Below are 17,074 nucleotides of genomic sequence, written 5' to 3' on the forward strand. Positions count from 1 at the left end.
TTGCTACTTAGAAATTTGAAGTTCTTTGCTTTTGCCTTATCATTTTTCTAAAAATGTATCATTTGGTTGTTAGGATGCTATATAAGCCCACATTCTAGTCACCCGTTTGAGTTACTCATCACTGGGTACTCATGTATATGCCTAATGCATGTGTTAATAAGCTTGTTTTTCTCTTGTTAATCTGTCTTTTGTCAGTTTTTTTCTTTATTTTTTTTCATTTATTTTTATTAGTTGGAGGCTAATTTACCATATTGTAGTGGTTTTTGCCATACATTGACATGAATCAGCCATGGATTCACATGTGTTCCCCATCCTGAACTCCCCTCCCACCTCCCTCCCCATCCCATCCCTCTGGGTCATCCCAGTGCATGAGCCTTGAGCACTTGTCTCATGCATCCAACCTGGACTGGCGATCTGTTTCACACTTAATAATATACATGTTTCGATGCTATTTTCTCAGATCATCCCACCCTCGCCTTCTCCCATAGAGTTCAAAAGTCTGTTCTATACATCTGTGTCTCTTTTTCTGTCTTGCATATAGGGTTATCATTACCATCTTTCTAAATTCCATATATGTGTGTTAGTATACTGTATTGGTGTTTTATCTTTCTGGCTTATTTCACTCTGTATAATGGGCTCCAGTTTCATCCATCTTATTAGAACTGATTCAAATGTATTCTTTTTAATGGCTGAGTAATATTCCATTGTGTATATGCACCACAGCTTTCTTATCCATTCTTTTTTGTCAGTTTAATTTAAGGCTCTAGCCAATGAACCTAAGATGGGTAGAGGTAAAAGAACCTTCCCTTCTCTCCTTCACCCTAGTACTTTTGGTATCTAGCACTGAATGGAACATTGTATTTTATGTAAGTACAGTGTTTTTTTGTTTTTTTTTTTTTTGCTATAAATCTACTCAACAAACTTTCTTTTCCTATTATATAACATTCACAGAGAAACGGTTCTTTCTCTTCTCTCTCTCTCTCACATATAGAGGCATGTATATTCTGTTTCACTATTTTATTTTATTTTTTAAAGACAATTCACTGTACACATTTTGTTTACAGTTTTGTACACTGTCTTAATAGGAGTGGGACCACTTTTCTACTTGAGCCAATTTTTTAACCAAAGTAAAATAACCTAAGTAATACAAAGTGTTAAAATACAGCATAAAGATACAAAAACAGACATACTAATTCTAATTAGGAATGTAATTATGATACTACATTTTTTATAATACACAATTAAGTTTAGGAAACCACACAAACATAGATCAGTGCTTTGAATGAAAAGCATAAATTTGTAGCAAAGCAGTGTAGTTAAGTTACAAAAAAAAATTACCAAAGAATGCACAAAATTAATGTTTATTCCACCTTTATGTCATATTCCTAGATTCTTCACCAATGTTACATGAGAAAGAAAAACTAAAGCAAAACAAATGAAAAACTGAAATCAGAGTCACTAATGTTATCAAGTAGGGAAACAAAATCTAGCAGCCATCAGCAAGAGTACTGCACAGATAATGCTGTAAAAAGAAACAAAAAAATTGCCAGAAAACTATGCATCATACTCTTTCAAACCAGTAAAATATGCTCCCTCATACAATGGAACGTAAACAAAATCATTCTCTTGTATAGAAATGCAAGTTCTTTTATTTTAATATTGTAGATGGGTCAAATGTTTTTGTAATGGTTAATTCTATTAAGCTATTACGGAGTGGGCCAGGAACACATGTATGGATTCTGGGGATGATATGATGTGTACTGTAATACTTTGATTGGGATAATGGACACTCTAGCCAAAAAAAAAAGAAAATATGAATACAGAAGTACAAGACAAAGGCTAATGAGACTTCCTTATATCTTAGCAACATTTAGATGGAACTCAAATTTAAATGCAGCCCATTCTGCTTTTGAAGAGGCTTTCGTTCAGCCTCCAAATCTCGATTGCTTGAGGCAGTCGCCTATGAGAATACTCAGAGAGTGTCTTCTTAAACAACAAACCAATTTTTAGTGGTGGAGCTGCTCTTAGTAGCTGTGTCTGCATGGGACTGATAACCCAATCACTATCTTTGGAGGAAGTCATAACCTTTCCTTGTATATCCTCCCTATATGTGTAGCAGTTTCTCTGTTTTCACATTCAGTAGCCCGTATTGCTATTTTATCACTTTTCAGTTCAGTCGCTTAGTTGTGTCCGACTCTTCGCGACGCCATGGACTGCAGCCCGCCAGGCCTCCCTGTCCATCACCAACTTGCAGAGTTTACTCAAACTCGTGTCCATGTCTTATCACCTTTAGCTCTAACATTAACAGCAGCTCCACATATATCATCACTGTAGTCATCAAAAGATTCTCCAATAAGGCACAGCAGTGTCTCTAGCCAAAAAATATCGAGGTCACTTCGTCTCTGCTGTTTGTTCAGTGTAATTAGCCATCGTCCTTATCGTTTTTTTTTCTCATCTTCCCACATAGGCTCAATACCATCCTTAAAAAGTGAGTAGTCACAGCCAGGCATTAAATTACTAGATAACTGGATATGGTTGTACAGAGCCCAAAAGTCTTCAACAGTGTCAAACTTAGAGATCAATCAAAGGTTTGCTTGCCAAGTTTTGCTTTTATCATTTTTAAAAAACCAGAGTGCCCATCTGTTCTGTAAAGGGTGTTTATTTAATACAGTGTTCTGGGTTAGCAACCTCACTACATTCTGTTTTCTCTTCTTCTGTAGGTGGGGGGTTGGGAGTAGGGGTGGTTTCCGGTTCCACAGTCACCATCTTGGATAGATCTGATCGTGCAACTGCTCCTGAAGGCTGTTTCACTATTTTCTGAATACAACTAATGTTTTATCAGGTTTGAGTAATTGGTCAAAGATTACATCATTGTGGTGAGTTACATAATGTGTTTCTGAAAGTCGCAAGCAGAAAAGATGATTAGTATATATTGTGGCAGTAGTCCGTATTTCAGTGCCTAGGGGTCACAGGCACAGACATCGCCAAGTCAGGAGCCAGCCTCAGGGCCCGCTCATAATACTCCAGGGCTTCATTCATTTCTCCTTTTACTTTGTGGATGAACCCAAGGATACTCAAGCTTTCTATATCTGATGCATTTCTCCGGAGTTTCTTTGAAGCCAATTTCGTCAAAGAATTGATGCTTTTATCCTTATCTATTGATGCGTTTTCTATTTTTATTGCTTTTAAATAATGGCTAATTGCATCAACTTCAGATTTTTTGTGAAATTCCAGAAATCGGCCATAGTGGAAATGTATGTGTTGCAGCATTTCGTTGTTGAGTGATTTCATGCAGAGCACTTTTTGAAAAGTATCTTCAGCTTTTCTGTGGTCACCTGCTTCTGCGTACATTTCTGCCAGGCTTGTATAAGCCAACTCAAATGTGGGCTTTAGTTGCACAGCACGTTCGAAATGTTGTATGGCTAATGGTACTATTCTGTTGATGTTTTCTTTATCCTCTCCTTTAGGCTGACAGTTTGTAACTTTCTTTATTTCGATTATTTGTGACTTGTAGCAAAGCCCTGTCTGGTGATGCAGGAAAGCAGAGGAGGGGGTTTCCTTCAAGGCCAATTTTGAGAGCCGAAGAGCTTCATCCAGAACGCCTTTTCTTCGGTAAAACTTGGCAGCATACCGATAGACATAGGTCTTTGAGGATGCATTGGTCAGTGCTTCTTTGATGTACTTTTCTCCTTCAGCTTCTTGATCTACATCTTGAAGCTTCAGGCCAAGAAGAGCCTTAATGTATGCATCATTTGGATTTAGCCTGACAGCCTGTTTTAGGGTGTCCAGACAAAATTCGCCACTACTCTCTGGTGCTTTGTTAAAGCCATCCAGGCGATAGACAACGATTGCATACCCAGTGCTGAATTCAGGGTTTTCAGGGTCCACTTCCAGAGCCTTTTCAAAGCAGACTTTGGCCCGTTCATAATTCTTTCCTCCACATTTCAGCAAGGCCCATCCTTCCTCACAGTCCATCTGAGGACACTCCATTCTATAGGTGGAGGAATTTGTAAGTTTCCTGCAAGTGTTCTTCACCTTGTCCAGGTAAATCTGGGCTTCTGCCGGTTGGCCCATATGGTAATGCAACCAGGCGTAGTTGCCCCAGGTAACCAGACTTCTCACTTCTGATTGGTTGGCATGTTCTGGCTGGGTTAAGTCTTCAGCTTCTTGTAAACTCTTCAGGGCTTCCTCATTCTGGCCTTTCAGGTGTTTCACATAGGCCAGTAAGTTGTGTATTCCCACCTTGTATTTGGTGTCCAGGAATGTAATCTCCTCCAAGACCCTGTTTTCTAAATCTGGTATTTCTGTCTCTTCAATGATAAACTCCCATGTAAAGTGACATCTCAACTGTTGCAGCTTATCCTTGATCTGATCCTCATCAGCATTATAACTGTAAAAACAAAAGCAGATTTTCTTTGTTAGGTGACAAACAGCCGATGGAAATGAGCCAGGTAAAACACCTCATGTTTAGAGCCTAGCCTTGCAAAGGGCATGCCTGCTTTGATCTTCCATGAGTTCCTGTGTTTCTAAGATCCATGTGGCCTCTGAATGCAGTTTGCTTGGCTTCATACACTGACTCCAGCACTTTCTAGGCCGTGAAACTTCTCTGTGCTTCAGAGTGAAGTGAAGTGAAGTCGCTCAGTCGTGTCCCACTCTTTGCGACCCCATGGACTGTAGCCCAACAGGCTCCTCCGTCCATGGGATTTTCCAGGCAAGAGTACTGGAGTGGGTTGCCATTTCCTTCTCCAGAGGATCTTCCCGACCCAGGGATCGAACCCAGGTCTCCTGCATTGTAGGCGGATGCTTTAACCTCTGAGCCACCAGGGAAGTCTGTGCTTCAGAACCTCCTTTGTAAAGCACAGAAGATAAACTTATCACACTGGATTTGGTGAGAGTTAATAGGCCTATCTATGTAAAATACTTAGAGCATGCATATTTCATGCTTTATAAGAGTTTTCTATTTTCCTATTGCTGTAATAGGAAAGAGGTAGAGACAAGTAAGAAACTCAGAGCCTTAGGAAATATTATTGACCTTAGTCAGGACCTTAATCTGCAGATTATGTAACAAATTAAGACTACCTAAATGTGATCATATTTTACCCATTTATTTTATTTGGATTTATTTGTGGGAGATATTTATTTATTTATATATATATTCACAGACATTTGCGAAGATAGAACATAAGTCCAGTGTATCCTTCACCCAGTTTCTCCCAAAGATTATATTTTAGGAAACTGGCAGTGGTACAATATGCACACAGTTCATTTTTTATTCCTACTAGTAATGTATGCTTCCCCGGTGGCTCAAATGGTAAAGAATTTGCTTGCAATGCTGGGGACCCAGGTTCAGTCCCTTGATTGGGAAGATCCCCTGGAGACGGGAATGGCAATCCACTCCAGTATTCTTGCCTGGAAAATTCCATCAACAGTGGAGCCTGGTAGGCTACAGTCAGTGGGGTCGCAAAGAGTCAGAAACAACTGAGTAACTAACACACATACAGAGTAATGGGTGAATGATCTAGCTCTTTGTATTCTTACCAGAATTTGATATTTCCACTTTTTAAAAAAAATGTTATTAGCTGTTTTAATAGACATAGCGGTAGCTCTTTGTGGTCTTAATTTGCATTTCCCTAATGGCTAGTGATGTTGAACATCTTTTTGTGTGTTTATTTGCCATCTATATATCCTCTTTGGTGAAATATCTCTTGATATCCTTTTCCTGTTTTCTAATGAGATTGTTTTTTATTGTTGGATTGCAAGAATTCTTTATAGATTCTAGATATGAATCATTGGTGAGGCAGGCATATGGTTTTCAAAGATTTTCTCGCAACATGTGACTTGTCTTTTTTTCCTTTAATAAGGTCTCTTGAAGAGCAAAAGTTTTTACTTTTTAAAAAAAATTTTTTTTATCCTGCCAAACGGCATGTGGGCTCTTGGTTTCCTGACCAGGGATCAAACCTGCACCTATTTCATTGGAAGCACAGAATCTTTTTCTTTCCTTTTTTAAAAAAAAAAAAGTTATTTACTTTTAATTGGATGATAATTGCTTTGCAATATTGTGTTGGTTTCTGCCATACATCAACATGAATCAGCCATGGGTCTACATATGTCCCCTCCCTCTTGAGCCTCCTTCCCACCTCCCACCCCACCCTCTAGGTTGTTATAGAGTACCAGATTTGAGCTCCTTGCATCATACAGCAAATTCCCACTGACTACCTAGTTTTTTTTTAATTCTTTTTTTTTTTTTAATTATATTTGAGATTTCCCTGGTGGGCCAGTGTCTAAGACTCTGAACTCCCAATGCAGGGGGCCTGGGTTTGATCACTGGTCAGGGAACTAGATCCCATATGTGGTTTGCATTCCACATCTAAAGCTCTCTCATGATACAACCAAGACCTGGTGCAGCCAACTAAATAAATTAATTAAAAATTATTTTTAATTAACGGAAAAATTGCTTTACAATATTGTATTGGTTTCCGCTATATGTCAACGTGAATCAGCCATAGGTGTATATGTATGTCCCCTCTCTCCTGAATCTCACATCTCCCACAGCATCCCACCCCTCTGTGTTGTCTGGGTCTAAGCTCCCTAGTGACACAGCAAATTCCCGCTATCTGTTTTACATATGGTAATGTATATGTTTCAGTGCTACTCTCTCAATTGTAAGTGCAGAGTCTTAGCCACTGGAACACCAGGGAAGTTCCCATAATTTCTACTTTTGATGAGGTATAATTTGTTGGTTTTTTTTTTCTCTTAATGGATCATGTGTTTGGTATCACGTCTAGGAACTCTTCACCAGGCCCTAAGTCCTGAAAGTTTTCTCCTGTGTTTTCGTCTACAAGTTCTATCATTTTACATTTATATCTGTGATCCATTTTGAGTTTCTTTTGCGTAATGTATGGAGATTAGGTCAGTGGCTCATTTTTCAGCCTATGGATACCCAGTTGCTCCAGCAAGATTTGTTGAAGCCTGTTCATCCTCCATTGAATTGCATTTGCAACTTTGTCAAAAATCAGTTGGCTGTGCTTGTGTGGGATTATTTCTGGGCTCCTTATTCTGTTCCACTGATCTCTGTGTTTATTCTTCCACCAATACCATACCATCTTGTTTACTGTATATAAATAGTCTGAAAATTGGGTAGGGTGATTCCTCTCTATTCTTTTTTTCAAAATTGTTTTTATAGTTCCTTTGCATTTCCATATAAATTTTATATTAATATTTCCTATGTCTATAAAAGTCTTACTGGAGTTTGATAGGAATGTTTTTGTCAGTTGTGGAAAATAGACATTTTTACTATGTTGAATCTTCTAATCCATGAATATACTGTATCTGTTTATGTAGATATTCTTTGATTTCTTTCATTAGCATTTGTAGTTTTAGGCATTCAAGTCCTATGCATGTTATGTTAGGTTTACACTTAAGTACACATATGTGTGAAGTGAGTTGAGGAGAGTGGCCTTATTACCTCTTTATGGTGGTGAAAATCCTTAACTCTACTACCCCTCTCTGTTGCCATCTCAGTGGGGAGTGGGAAGGCACCTCATAACCCCCAGGTGGGGGCTGATATCCACATTGCTTTTATGGTCTTCTCTCCCCCACTGCAAAGAGAGGGGCCCTTGTTAACACCCAAGTGGGGATGAAAGTCTTTGCATTCCACTTGGCCTTCTTTGGCATCCTCCATCGGGGGAGGGAGCGGGAGGGAGTCCCGATGCCCAGCTCATAGCCTGGTGAGAGTAGAAGCCTTGGCTACCCACTCAGCCCTTACTAACAGAGTTTGGAACGGGGCCTTAGTTTCTGTTTGACTTTTCCTGTGGTATTTGGCTGGAGTAGCGGTTGTTTATAAATTTTTTGTTTCGCTAGGCTGTCTCCTTTTTGGGTCCTTTGGCTAGAGAGAGCAGGTTTTTCGTGGGACTTTTCTATTTATGCCTACTGGCATTTCTAGGTTTCTGGCTTCTCCAGCACTCCGTCTGGGATATATGCAGAAAAGAGGAATATCCATATACAAAAGATTGAAGTTGGACCTGTTCCTATATTGTATACAAAAGACGAATTCAAAATGTGTCAAAGATCTAGATGTAACACCTAAAACTATAAAAATCTAGAAACGAAAGAGGGAAAAAAAGCTCCATAACATTGAATTTAGCAACAGTTTCTTGGATATGCTAAAAACAAAGGTAACAAAAGTAAAAATAAACAAGTTGAGCTTTAGCAAAACTAAAAAGTTTTATGCATCAAAGGGCACTATCAATAGAATGAAAAGATATCCCACAGAATGGGAGAAAATGTTTGTAAATCATGTACCTGATAAGGGATTAATATTTAGACTAATAAGCAGCTCCTACAACTCAACAACAGAAAAACAAATAACTGATTAAAAGAATGGGCAAAGGACTTGAATAGACACTTCCCTAACGAAAATATACAGATGGCCAGTAAGTACATGAAAAGATGTTCAACGTCACCAATCATTAATGAAATGCAAATCAAAACCATAATAAAATACCTCTACACATTCATTAGGATGGCTATTATCGGAAACACAGAAAATACCAAATGTCAAGGATGTGGAGAAATTAGAACCCTTGTGCATTGCTAGGGAGAATGTAAAATGGGGCAGCTGCTGTGGAAAATGATGATTCCTCAAAAAATTAAATATAGAATTACCATATAATTCAGCAGTTCCACTTCTGGTAGATACCCAAAATAAATGAAAGCAAAGACTTGAAGAATAGATACTTGTATACTTATAGCAGCATTATTCACAGTAGTCAAAAGGTGGGGAAAAAAAGGTGGGAGAAACCCAAGTGTCCTCCAGTGGATGAATGGATAAACAAAATGTAGTTAGTACATACAATGGAATATTATTCGGTTTTAAAATGGAAATATATTCTGACACATGCTTCATTATGGATGAACCTTGAAGGCTTTATATTAAGTTAAATAAGTCAGTCACAAAAGGCCATGTGTTGTATGCTTCCATATATATGAAATATCCACAATAGACAAATCTATAGAGACAGAAAGCAGATTAATGGTTACCAGGTCCTGGAATGAAGGATGAGAGGTGAGTGACTGCTCAGAGTGACAAAATTTTCTTAAACTAGATAGTGGTGAGGGTTGCACTACATTGTTGTACTAAATACTACAAAATTGTATACTTAAAATAGTTAAAGCTATAGTTCTTCCAGTAGTCATGTATGGATGTGAGAGTTGGACCATAAAGAAAGCTGAGCAGCGAAGAATTGATGCTTTTGAACTGTGGTGTTGGAGAAGACTCTTGAGAGTTCCTTGGACTGCAAGGAGATCAAACCAGTCAATTGTAAAGAAAATCAGTCCTGAATATTCGTTGGAAGGACTGATGCTGAAGCTGAAACTCCAATACTTTGGCCACCTGATGCGGAGAACTGACTCATTGGAAAAGACCCTGATGCTGGGAAAGATTGAAGGCAGGAGGAGAAAGGGATAACAGAGGATGAGATGGTTGGATGGCATCACTGACTTGATGGCCATGAGTTTGAACAAGCTCCAGGAGTTGGTGATGGACAGGGAAGCCTGGCATGCTGCAGTCCTTGGGGTCGCAAAGAGTCGGACACGAGTGAGCAACTGAACTGAACAGAACTGAAAATAGTTAAAGTGGTAAATTTTATTATACATGTATTTTATCACTATTAAAGTCATATTACTAGCCTGAGTAGAAATTCTGAAAATTATATATTTATATATGCATGCGTGCATGCTAAGTTGCTTCAGTTGTGTCTGACTCTTTGCAACCCCATGGACTATAGCCCACCAGGCCTCTCTATCCATGGGATTCTCCAGGCAAAAATACTGGAGTGCGTTGCCATATCCTCCTCCAGGGGATCTTCCTTTAAAATATAAAAGCTAATTACTATGCCATCTGAAATGATCTCATGAACCTCCATTGGTACCTTTTAAGAAACATTGGTTTAAAGATTAAATAAGGTATCATTGAATAGAGACTCTGGTTCATGTCTAGCTCTATCACTTATTATCTATGTAGTCTTAACATTTCTTAATTTAAAAATTCATTATTGGTAAAAAGTATAATATGAGTACTGGCCTCATAAGTTTCTTTTGTAAATGTAATAATTTACATAATAGTTTGGAAGCCAGGCTGGCACTTGATAAGCAACCAGGACATGATATCTACTTTTCTATTATCATGATGATGATTTTTGTTGCTGTTGTCATTATTTTCATATCAGTGATAATCCACTCTTATTTGTCTCTGAACCAAAGGAAGGAGAAAGGGTTGACAATAGGTCTGTAATTATGCGTTTTCTGAAACTGTTGCTCCTTCAAAGTTTCGTACACTGAAACACTGAGGGCGAATTTACAGGCCAATATTAATGTTTTTTTTGATCTGATAAGATCCAGGGTTCTTTGAATCAAGATTCAGTTTAGATAATACAGTTTACATTAGGCCCTTTAGCTAAGAAAGATGTGGGAGTTCCCAAGCACAGAACTCTAGCCAAGCCCAGAACTCTAGCCAAGCCCTGTGGACAGGAGGCTGTCAAAGATTTGCAGACCACCTGGCTTCCCCAGAGGACAGTTGACCTGCTAATCTTAGAGCCAGTCGGATTGATAAGGCCTGACATAGGAACCCAGCAGTGCAGATGGTGAGACCAGATGCCAGCAGACAAAGGTCTTGTTCTCTAAGCAGTGAGCATCTCTCCCTCATCCACCACAGTACTTCTCTCAAGACAGCTGAGAGACCCCACTGCTGTAGCTCACGCAGCTGTGTGCATTCTGCTTTTTTCCTCCTGCCGAGGAGCCAGAAAGCAACGTCTGTATCCAGATTAACTGTCCGTTCCCTCCCTAGGTCAGACAGAAGTGAGGTTGGTGGAAAATTGTTTCAGAGACTGGGATTGTTTTCTCCCTGCCTCCCTTCCCATTTCCCTCCCTTTCTTTGGGTTTCAACATCTTCCTCAGGGAGATGCTAACAAAAAAGAAAAATGAATTGATAAAATAGTTTATGGGTATATATGAATGTGCATGTGTGTGAGTGCACACTCACATGCACATTCATTCCAAAGCAGATGGTCAAATAGAGAAATAAGGAAATGGCATCACTGAGACTGAGTCTGTTGATATAAAATGGTTAACGTTTTTTCCAGAAACTCTATACAGAAAGGCAGAGAAATCCTTACCTCATGGTTGCTGTGAATTAGGCAGCAGTTGTACAGAGTTTTGTCTAGCTGGATGGTCTCCTCGGAGGTCGGTTCTGTCTGTCTTATGGATTTTCAGATAAATTTATACCCCAGGGCAGGGCTATATAAGGGAGATGAACAGCAGCTAATGATGTAACTTGTGGGTGTGTTTTTGCTACGATAAGTTGGAAACCGAAAGTAGAAAGTGAAATTAAAGTAGGCAGAATTGCAGAAAATGAAACTTAAACAGCTGCTTTGCTTTCTTTGTTCTGTTTTGGAAAATGGATTGAGAAAAGGCTGGGGGAAAGCAGTTTTTTTGACATGCTGATTCCTCTCTTTGGGAAATTAGCAAGCTCTGGGAGGAAGCCCCCTCCAGATGGTGAAGGACAGGGAAGCCTGGGGTGCTACAGTCGATGGGCTCCCAAGGAGTCGGACATGACTGAGCAACTGAATGACAACAAATTCCTCTCTCAGACTTTGTAAGGCCTTTTAGAAATCCAGGAACTAAGAGATGCCAGTAATGTGGAGTCCACTGAACCTATAGCCAGAGAGTCCTGTGAGAATTGGCTCTGTGAACTTGCCAAAGTCATGCCCTCAATCTGTGCCTTTGCTCATCTGGAAACAGACATTGTTCTTTATATGGTAAAAATTCTGCAAGTCAGTAAACCAGAGCCTTAACTCAAATTCATTCCTATTCTCTGAGAGGATCAGTCTTAATATTTATTTTGTGCCTTTGCATACCCTTCTTTCTGGAGAATGATCAGTGATAAAAGAGTCCTAAAACTCCTTCTTTATTCATGGGAACCAAGAAAACCTAACTGCTAGAATCTTGAGACTTCAAATAAAACATGTTGGGCCTGAATGAAAATATTTCCTTCTTTGTAATGCTCTCTATTGTAGCCATCTAAAGTGTTCATATTCACTAGACATGATTATCATATCTATGTAAGAGTATTATCCTCTTGGTGCCCATGGCATCCACGTTTGGCCTACCTCAACCTGGCCTGTGTAATCTTACTTAGTCATGGTGCTTGTGGTAAGAGGTTGAGAAGAGTAAGTGCTGATATAATGGAAAAACCCGAATGAATTTTTGGCTAGCCCAGTACTTAGCAACTACTTGGCACATAAAAGCTTGCAAATAAAAAGTGACTATTGATGATGATGGTAATAATAGTAGTAATAGTCGTGGTATTTTCTGTCATCAAGTTTAAATAGTGCTTTCTTTAAAAACAAAACAAAACAAAACCTATATTCTTTCTTTTAAATAAGAATCAGAAAAGGAGGAGCTGTAAGAAAGTGTTCCTCTTAGGAACACTTAAACACACTGCCAAATCTAAACTGTTCTGCTTAATCCCTCCTACCTAGCTCATCTGCCATGCCATCCTGAACTAGTTAGAAAGTTCTACACAAATAAAAATTTCTGAATAAATTGTCTTCTAATAAATGTTCAGGCGATAAGCAGATGCCAAGATAAATTAATTAGAGAGCCAACCTCTCTTTGCAGGGGAGTGAGGTACATTTGGAATTCTTGTGAAGAAAAGCAGTTGGGTTTGTAATTTTCCAGTGCACTAGATAGAGCGCAGAGAAGCACACGAAACGTTTATCGTGCCCTTGCCATGAATTTGGCAGCAGTCCTGGGTCTATGGGACTGTGGCTTGGACTCATTAGATATTTGGAATCTTGCCCAGTGTCTCTGTAGAATAAACAGACCTTGGAGCAACACAAGATAGAGCCGTAGAGAAGAAAACAGCCCCCCAAAAAGTCTGTGTATGTGTGTGTCCAAAAGTGCACTTACAGCTAGGAAGAGAAAACAAGAACTGGAGAAAACGAGACTTACAGAAATGAAATTTCAGCACTGCGCTGTAAGTCCATTCCCAGGAGTATAGGGTCAGCTGGCTCCCTGAGTGACTGGCCAGCTGTGGTAAACTACTTCATCCCTGTGAGCCTCAGTTTCCTCAACTGATGCGAAAGTGATTGGGAATAGATTATTGAATTTCGATCACCATAGCACACTAGAATCATCTAGGGAGGCTTCAGAATAATGCTAATTCGGCCCCACCTGGGACCAACTGAAAACATCCCTGGGAATGCCCCCTCCCCATCTCAGTATTAAAAGGAAATGCCCAGGTGATTTTGATGTACACCTGGGCTGGAACAAGGTCCTGTTGTCCACTGTATGACAGAAATTCTGTGAGTGAGGTGGGACTCGGCCCCTGAACCTCCTTCCCTTTCTGTGAGGCCCAGTTTCTGTCTCTTAGCGCTCTGTGCCTTTGTTTCCCCTGCACAGTGGGCAATGAAGGCCTCCGTTTCCTCCTGAGTCACAGGATGGCATGGAAGAAGAATGGAATTCTGAATGTTTTGACGTCTACTAGAGGGAAACGGGGAAAAGGCAGTGGCACCCCACTCCAGTACTCTTGCTTGGAAAATCCCATGGACAGAGGAGCCTGGTGGGCTGCAGTCCATGGGGTCACTGAGGCGGACACGACTGAGCGACTTCCCTTCCACTTTTCACTTTCATGTATTAGAGAAGGAAATGGCAACCCACTCCAGCGTTCTTGCCTGGAGAATCCCAGTGACGGGGGAGCCTGGTGGGCTGCCGTCTGTGGGGTCGCACAGAGTCGGACATGACTGAAGCGACTTAGCAGCAGCAGCAGCAGAGGGAAACGGGGATGGGAAAGGGCAAAATGGTTAAGGGGGTCAACTCTGTGGTGACAGGTGGAAACTAAACATTTGGTGGTTAGCGCACTGTAGTGTGTACAGAAGTTGAAATATAGTGTTGTACATATAAAACTTATATAATGTGATAAATCAACAAAAAGTATGTTCCTGGCTTTTGAGATTATTTCTAAATACTTCCCCTCACATCCATGGTGAAGAACTCAGAGACATCAGAAGTCTTTTGTTGTGAATGTTCTGATGATTTTCACATACTTCTCATGGGTTTTCAGGGGTCCACTCAGCCCACCTTGACTCAGTTTGGCTTGTTGCAACACAGTCAAGTACAAACTGAACTTGTACCATTTCCTCCTTTACATTTCAGGCTTCTCTTGAAATAGACTCACAGGAAGTTATAGAAAGAGTCTTGAGTCACGAGCCCCTGACCGCCGCCACCCCCCCCCAATAGCAGCATCTTGTGTAACTGTAGTATAGTATCAAAACCAGGAAAATGATATTGGTACTGTGTGTATATTTTAAAGAGGGAGGTACCATCATAGGCGATGCTCCTGAAAGTTACTTTGGGAAGTCTCAGAAAACTACATGGGGGTCTGTTAGAAGCCTAGCTCAGTATCCTTTGTTAAGTTTGAAAGTTAGTCCGTCAGTCATGTCCGACTCTTTGTGACCCCACGGACTATAGCCTGCCAGGCTCCTCTGTCCGTAGAATTCTCCAGGCAAGATACTGGAGTGGGTTGTCATTCCCTTCTCCGGGTGATCTTCCCAACCCAGGGATCAAACCCAGGTCTCCCACAGATTCTTTACCAGTTGAACTACGTGGAAAGCCCTGTGTATATTTTAAAGATAAAATATATTGTGATTTCATCTTGCAAATTCAGATTTACCAAAATTTTACCTAACCTAATTGATCCTACATCTCTGTTTCTTTTCTCCTGAATTGACTATCTCATTTCTAAGTGATCCCAGTGTATATACATTCTATTCCACAATACACTAAGAAGTCTCAGAATAACAAAACAGTTCAAAATGACTGCTTATTTGCTGTTCTTTTGTCCACAATATATATCCTTTTAAAAAGTTAAATTACAATGTGTTAAAAAAAAAATCACTTGGAATACTTTTCTATGTGGTTTTAGCCTTTATCCCATATATATATATATATATATATACACACACACACACACACACACACACACACATATATATATAGGTTCATTTTCCTTGTTTTGATTTACTTTCTTTTTTAAATTTTTTATCCTAACATTTTATTATGAACATCATTAAACATAGAGTTCAGAGAATTTTCCAACAAATGCTAATGTACTCACCACCTAGATTCTACAGTTAATATTTTACTATGTTTGCTTTGTCACATTTTAACCATCAACTTCTGGATCTACCCATCAGTTTATCTTATTTTGTTGTTGTTGTTGTGTAAGAAGATAATCAGTATGATTAATCGATAAAACATTTCAACATATGTATTGTTTTAACTTAGTCAGACCTTGTTTACAAGGAAAAGATGGTATGCCTGCTCCAGTAGTTTTCTTCTGTCTAGATCTAATAAATCTGCTCTGTTTAGTATCCACAAAGTTGAAATGGTGTTACTTGTGTGTTCTCTAGGTGTCATCTGAATGACCCACCCAGACTCCTTCACCCTCTGCCACTGAACAATTCCAGCTCTCAGGAATCAAGAGAGCATGACAACCTTTTAATTCCATGGGCCTATAGAAGTAAACCCCGCCCTGCCCCACAATATTTTTAAAAAATTCTTGGTAAGGTTTATAGTCCCTTGGCTTCCTTGCCTAACACCTTCTACTACTGTATAAGTTACCTCCGTGTTTTTCTGAAATGAAAAAAAAAATGTTAGTTGCCCTGTCGTGTCCAACTCTTTGTGACCCCACGGACTGATGCCTGCCAGGCTTCTCTACCCATGGGAATCTCCAGGCAAGAATACTAGAGTGGGTAGCCATTCCCTTCTCCAGGGGATCTTCCTGACCCAGGGATTGAGCCCTGGTCTCCTGTATTGCAGTCTGATTCTTTACCATCTGAGCCACGAGGGAAGCCCGAAATTTTTTTACCTCCACTCAAACATAGACTATACAAAAAACGTAGAATCTGAATTTCAGCCTTCAGTGGCCCTACAGAACTTCAAATGCACACCTGCCTTACAGGGCTGCCCTGCCAACCTGCCAGAAGAGAATCCTTGCTCTTATACATAGTGATTCATCAACGTGTGTCATCTTTCGCCTGTTCTTGCCTCATGCTTGGGGAAGACTATGGAGTAGAGTGTCATCACAGAGGTATCCTCACTGTCTGAGATAGGAATGCAGGGAATTTAAAGCCTTCCTGTTCTTAGTGAGTGCACGCAGTATACTATTAATAGTCACGTAAGTATTATTACATAGAGGAGAACAATAGAATGTGAAAGACTAGAGATCTCTTCAAGAAAATTAGAGATACCAAGGAGACATTTCATGCAAAGATGGGCTCAATAAAGGACAGAAATGGTATGGCCCTAACAAAAGCAGAAGATATTCAGAAAGGTGGCAAGAATACACAGAAGAACTATACAGAAAACACCTTCAAGACCCAGATAATCACGATGGTGTGATCACTCACCTAGACATCCTGTTAAAGTCAAGTGGGCCTTAGGAAGCATCACTACGAACAAAGCTAGTAGAGATGATGGAATTCCAGTTGAGCTGTTTTAAATCCTATAAGAGAATTCTGTGAAATTGCTGCACTCGATATGTCAGCAAATTTGGAAAACTCAACAGTGGCCCCAGGACTGGAAAAGGTCAGTTTTCATTCCAATACCAAAGAAAGGCAATGCCAAAGAATGCTCAAACTACCGCACAATTGCACTCATCTCACACGCTAGTAAAGTAATGCTCAAAATTCTCCAAGCCAGGCTTCAGCAATACATGAACCGTGAACTTCCAGATGTTCAAGCTGGTTTTAGAAAACGTAGAGGAACCAGACATCAAATAGCCAACATCCTCTGGATCATCAAAAAAGCAAGAGAGTTCCAGAAAAACATCTATTTCTGCTTTATTGACTATGCCAAAGCCTTTGACTGTGTGGATCACAATAAACTGTGGAAAATTCTGAAAGAGATGGGAATACCAGACCACCTGACCAGGCTCTTGAGAAGCCTGTATGCAGGTCAGGAAGCAACAGTTAGAACTGGACATGGAACAACAGACTGGTTCCAAATAGGAAAAGGA

At 39.9% G+C, this 17,074-nt stretch overlaps 1 protein-coding gene and 1 pseudogene across 2 annotated transcripts; both read right to left on the reverse strand.

The window, feature by feature from the left end:
- Nucleotides 1-1,002: 1,002 nt before the first annotated feature.
- LOC122446175 lies at nt 1,003-2,766 on the reverse strand (annotated as a pseudogene). Its single transcript, XR_006270801.1, has 2 exons — nt 2,288-2,766; nt 1,003-2,164 (listed from the first exon to the last, which is right to left on the reverse strand). The product of XR_006270801.1 is annotated as a eukaryotic translation initiation factor 4E-like (transcript).
- LOC122446174 (interferon-induced protein with tetratricopeptide repeats 1-like) lies at nt 1,003-11,324 on the reverse strand. The gene is made up of 2 exons (XM_043476061.1): nt 11,172-11,324; nt 1,003-4,390 (listed from the first exon to the last, which is right to left on the reverse strand). Exons 1-2 carry the CDS (start codon nt 11,174-11,176, stop codon nt 2,953-2,955), a joined length of 1,443 nt encoding a protein of 480 aa, XP_043331996.1. The 5' UTR covers nt 11,177-11,324; the 3' UTR covers nt 1,003-2,952.
- Between the last annotated feature and the right edge of the window lie 5,750 nt (nt 11,325-17,074).

This window comes from Cervus canadensis, chromosome 8 (assembly GCF_019320065.1).
Source record: "Cervus canadensis isolate Bull #8, Minnesota chromosome 8, ASM1932006v1, whole genome shotgun sequence".
Lineage (NCBI taxonomy): Eukaryota > Metazoa > Chordata > Mammalia > Artiodactyla > Cervidae > Cervus > Cervus canadensis.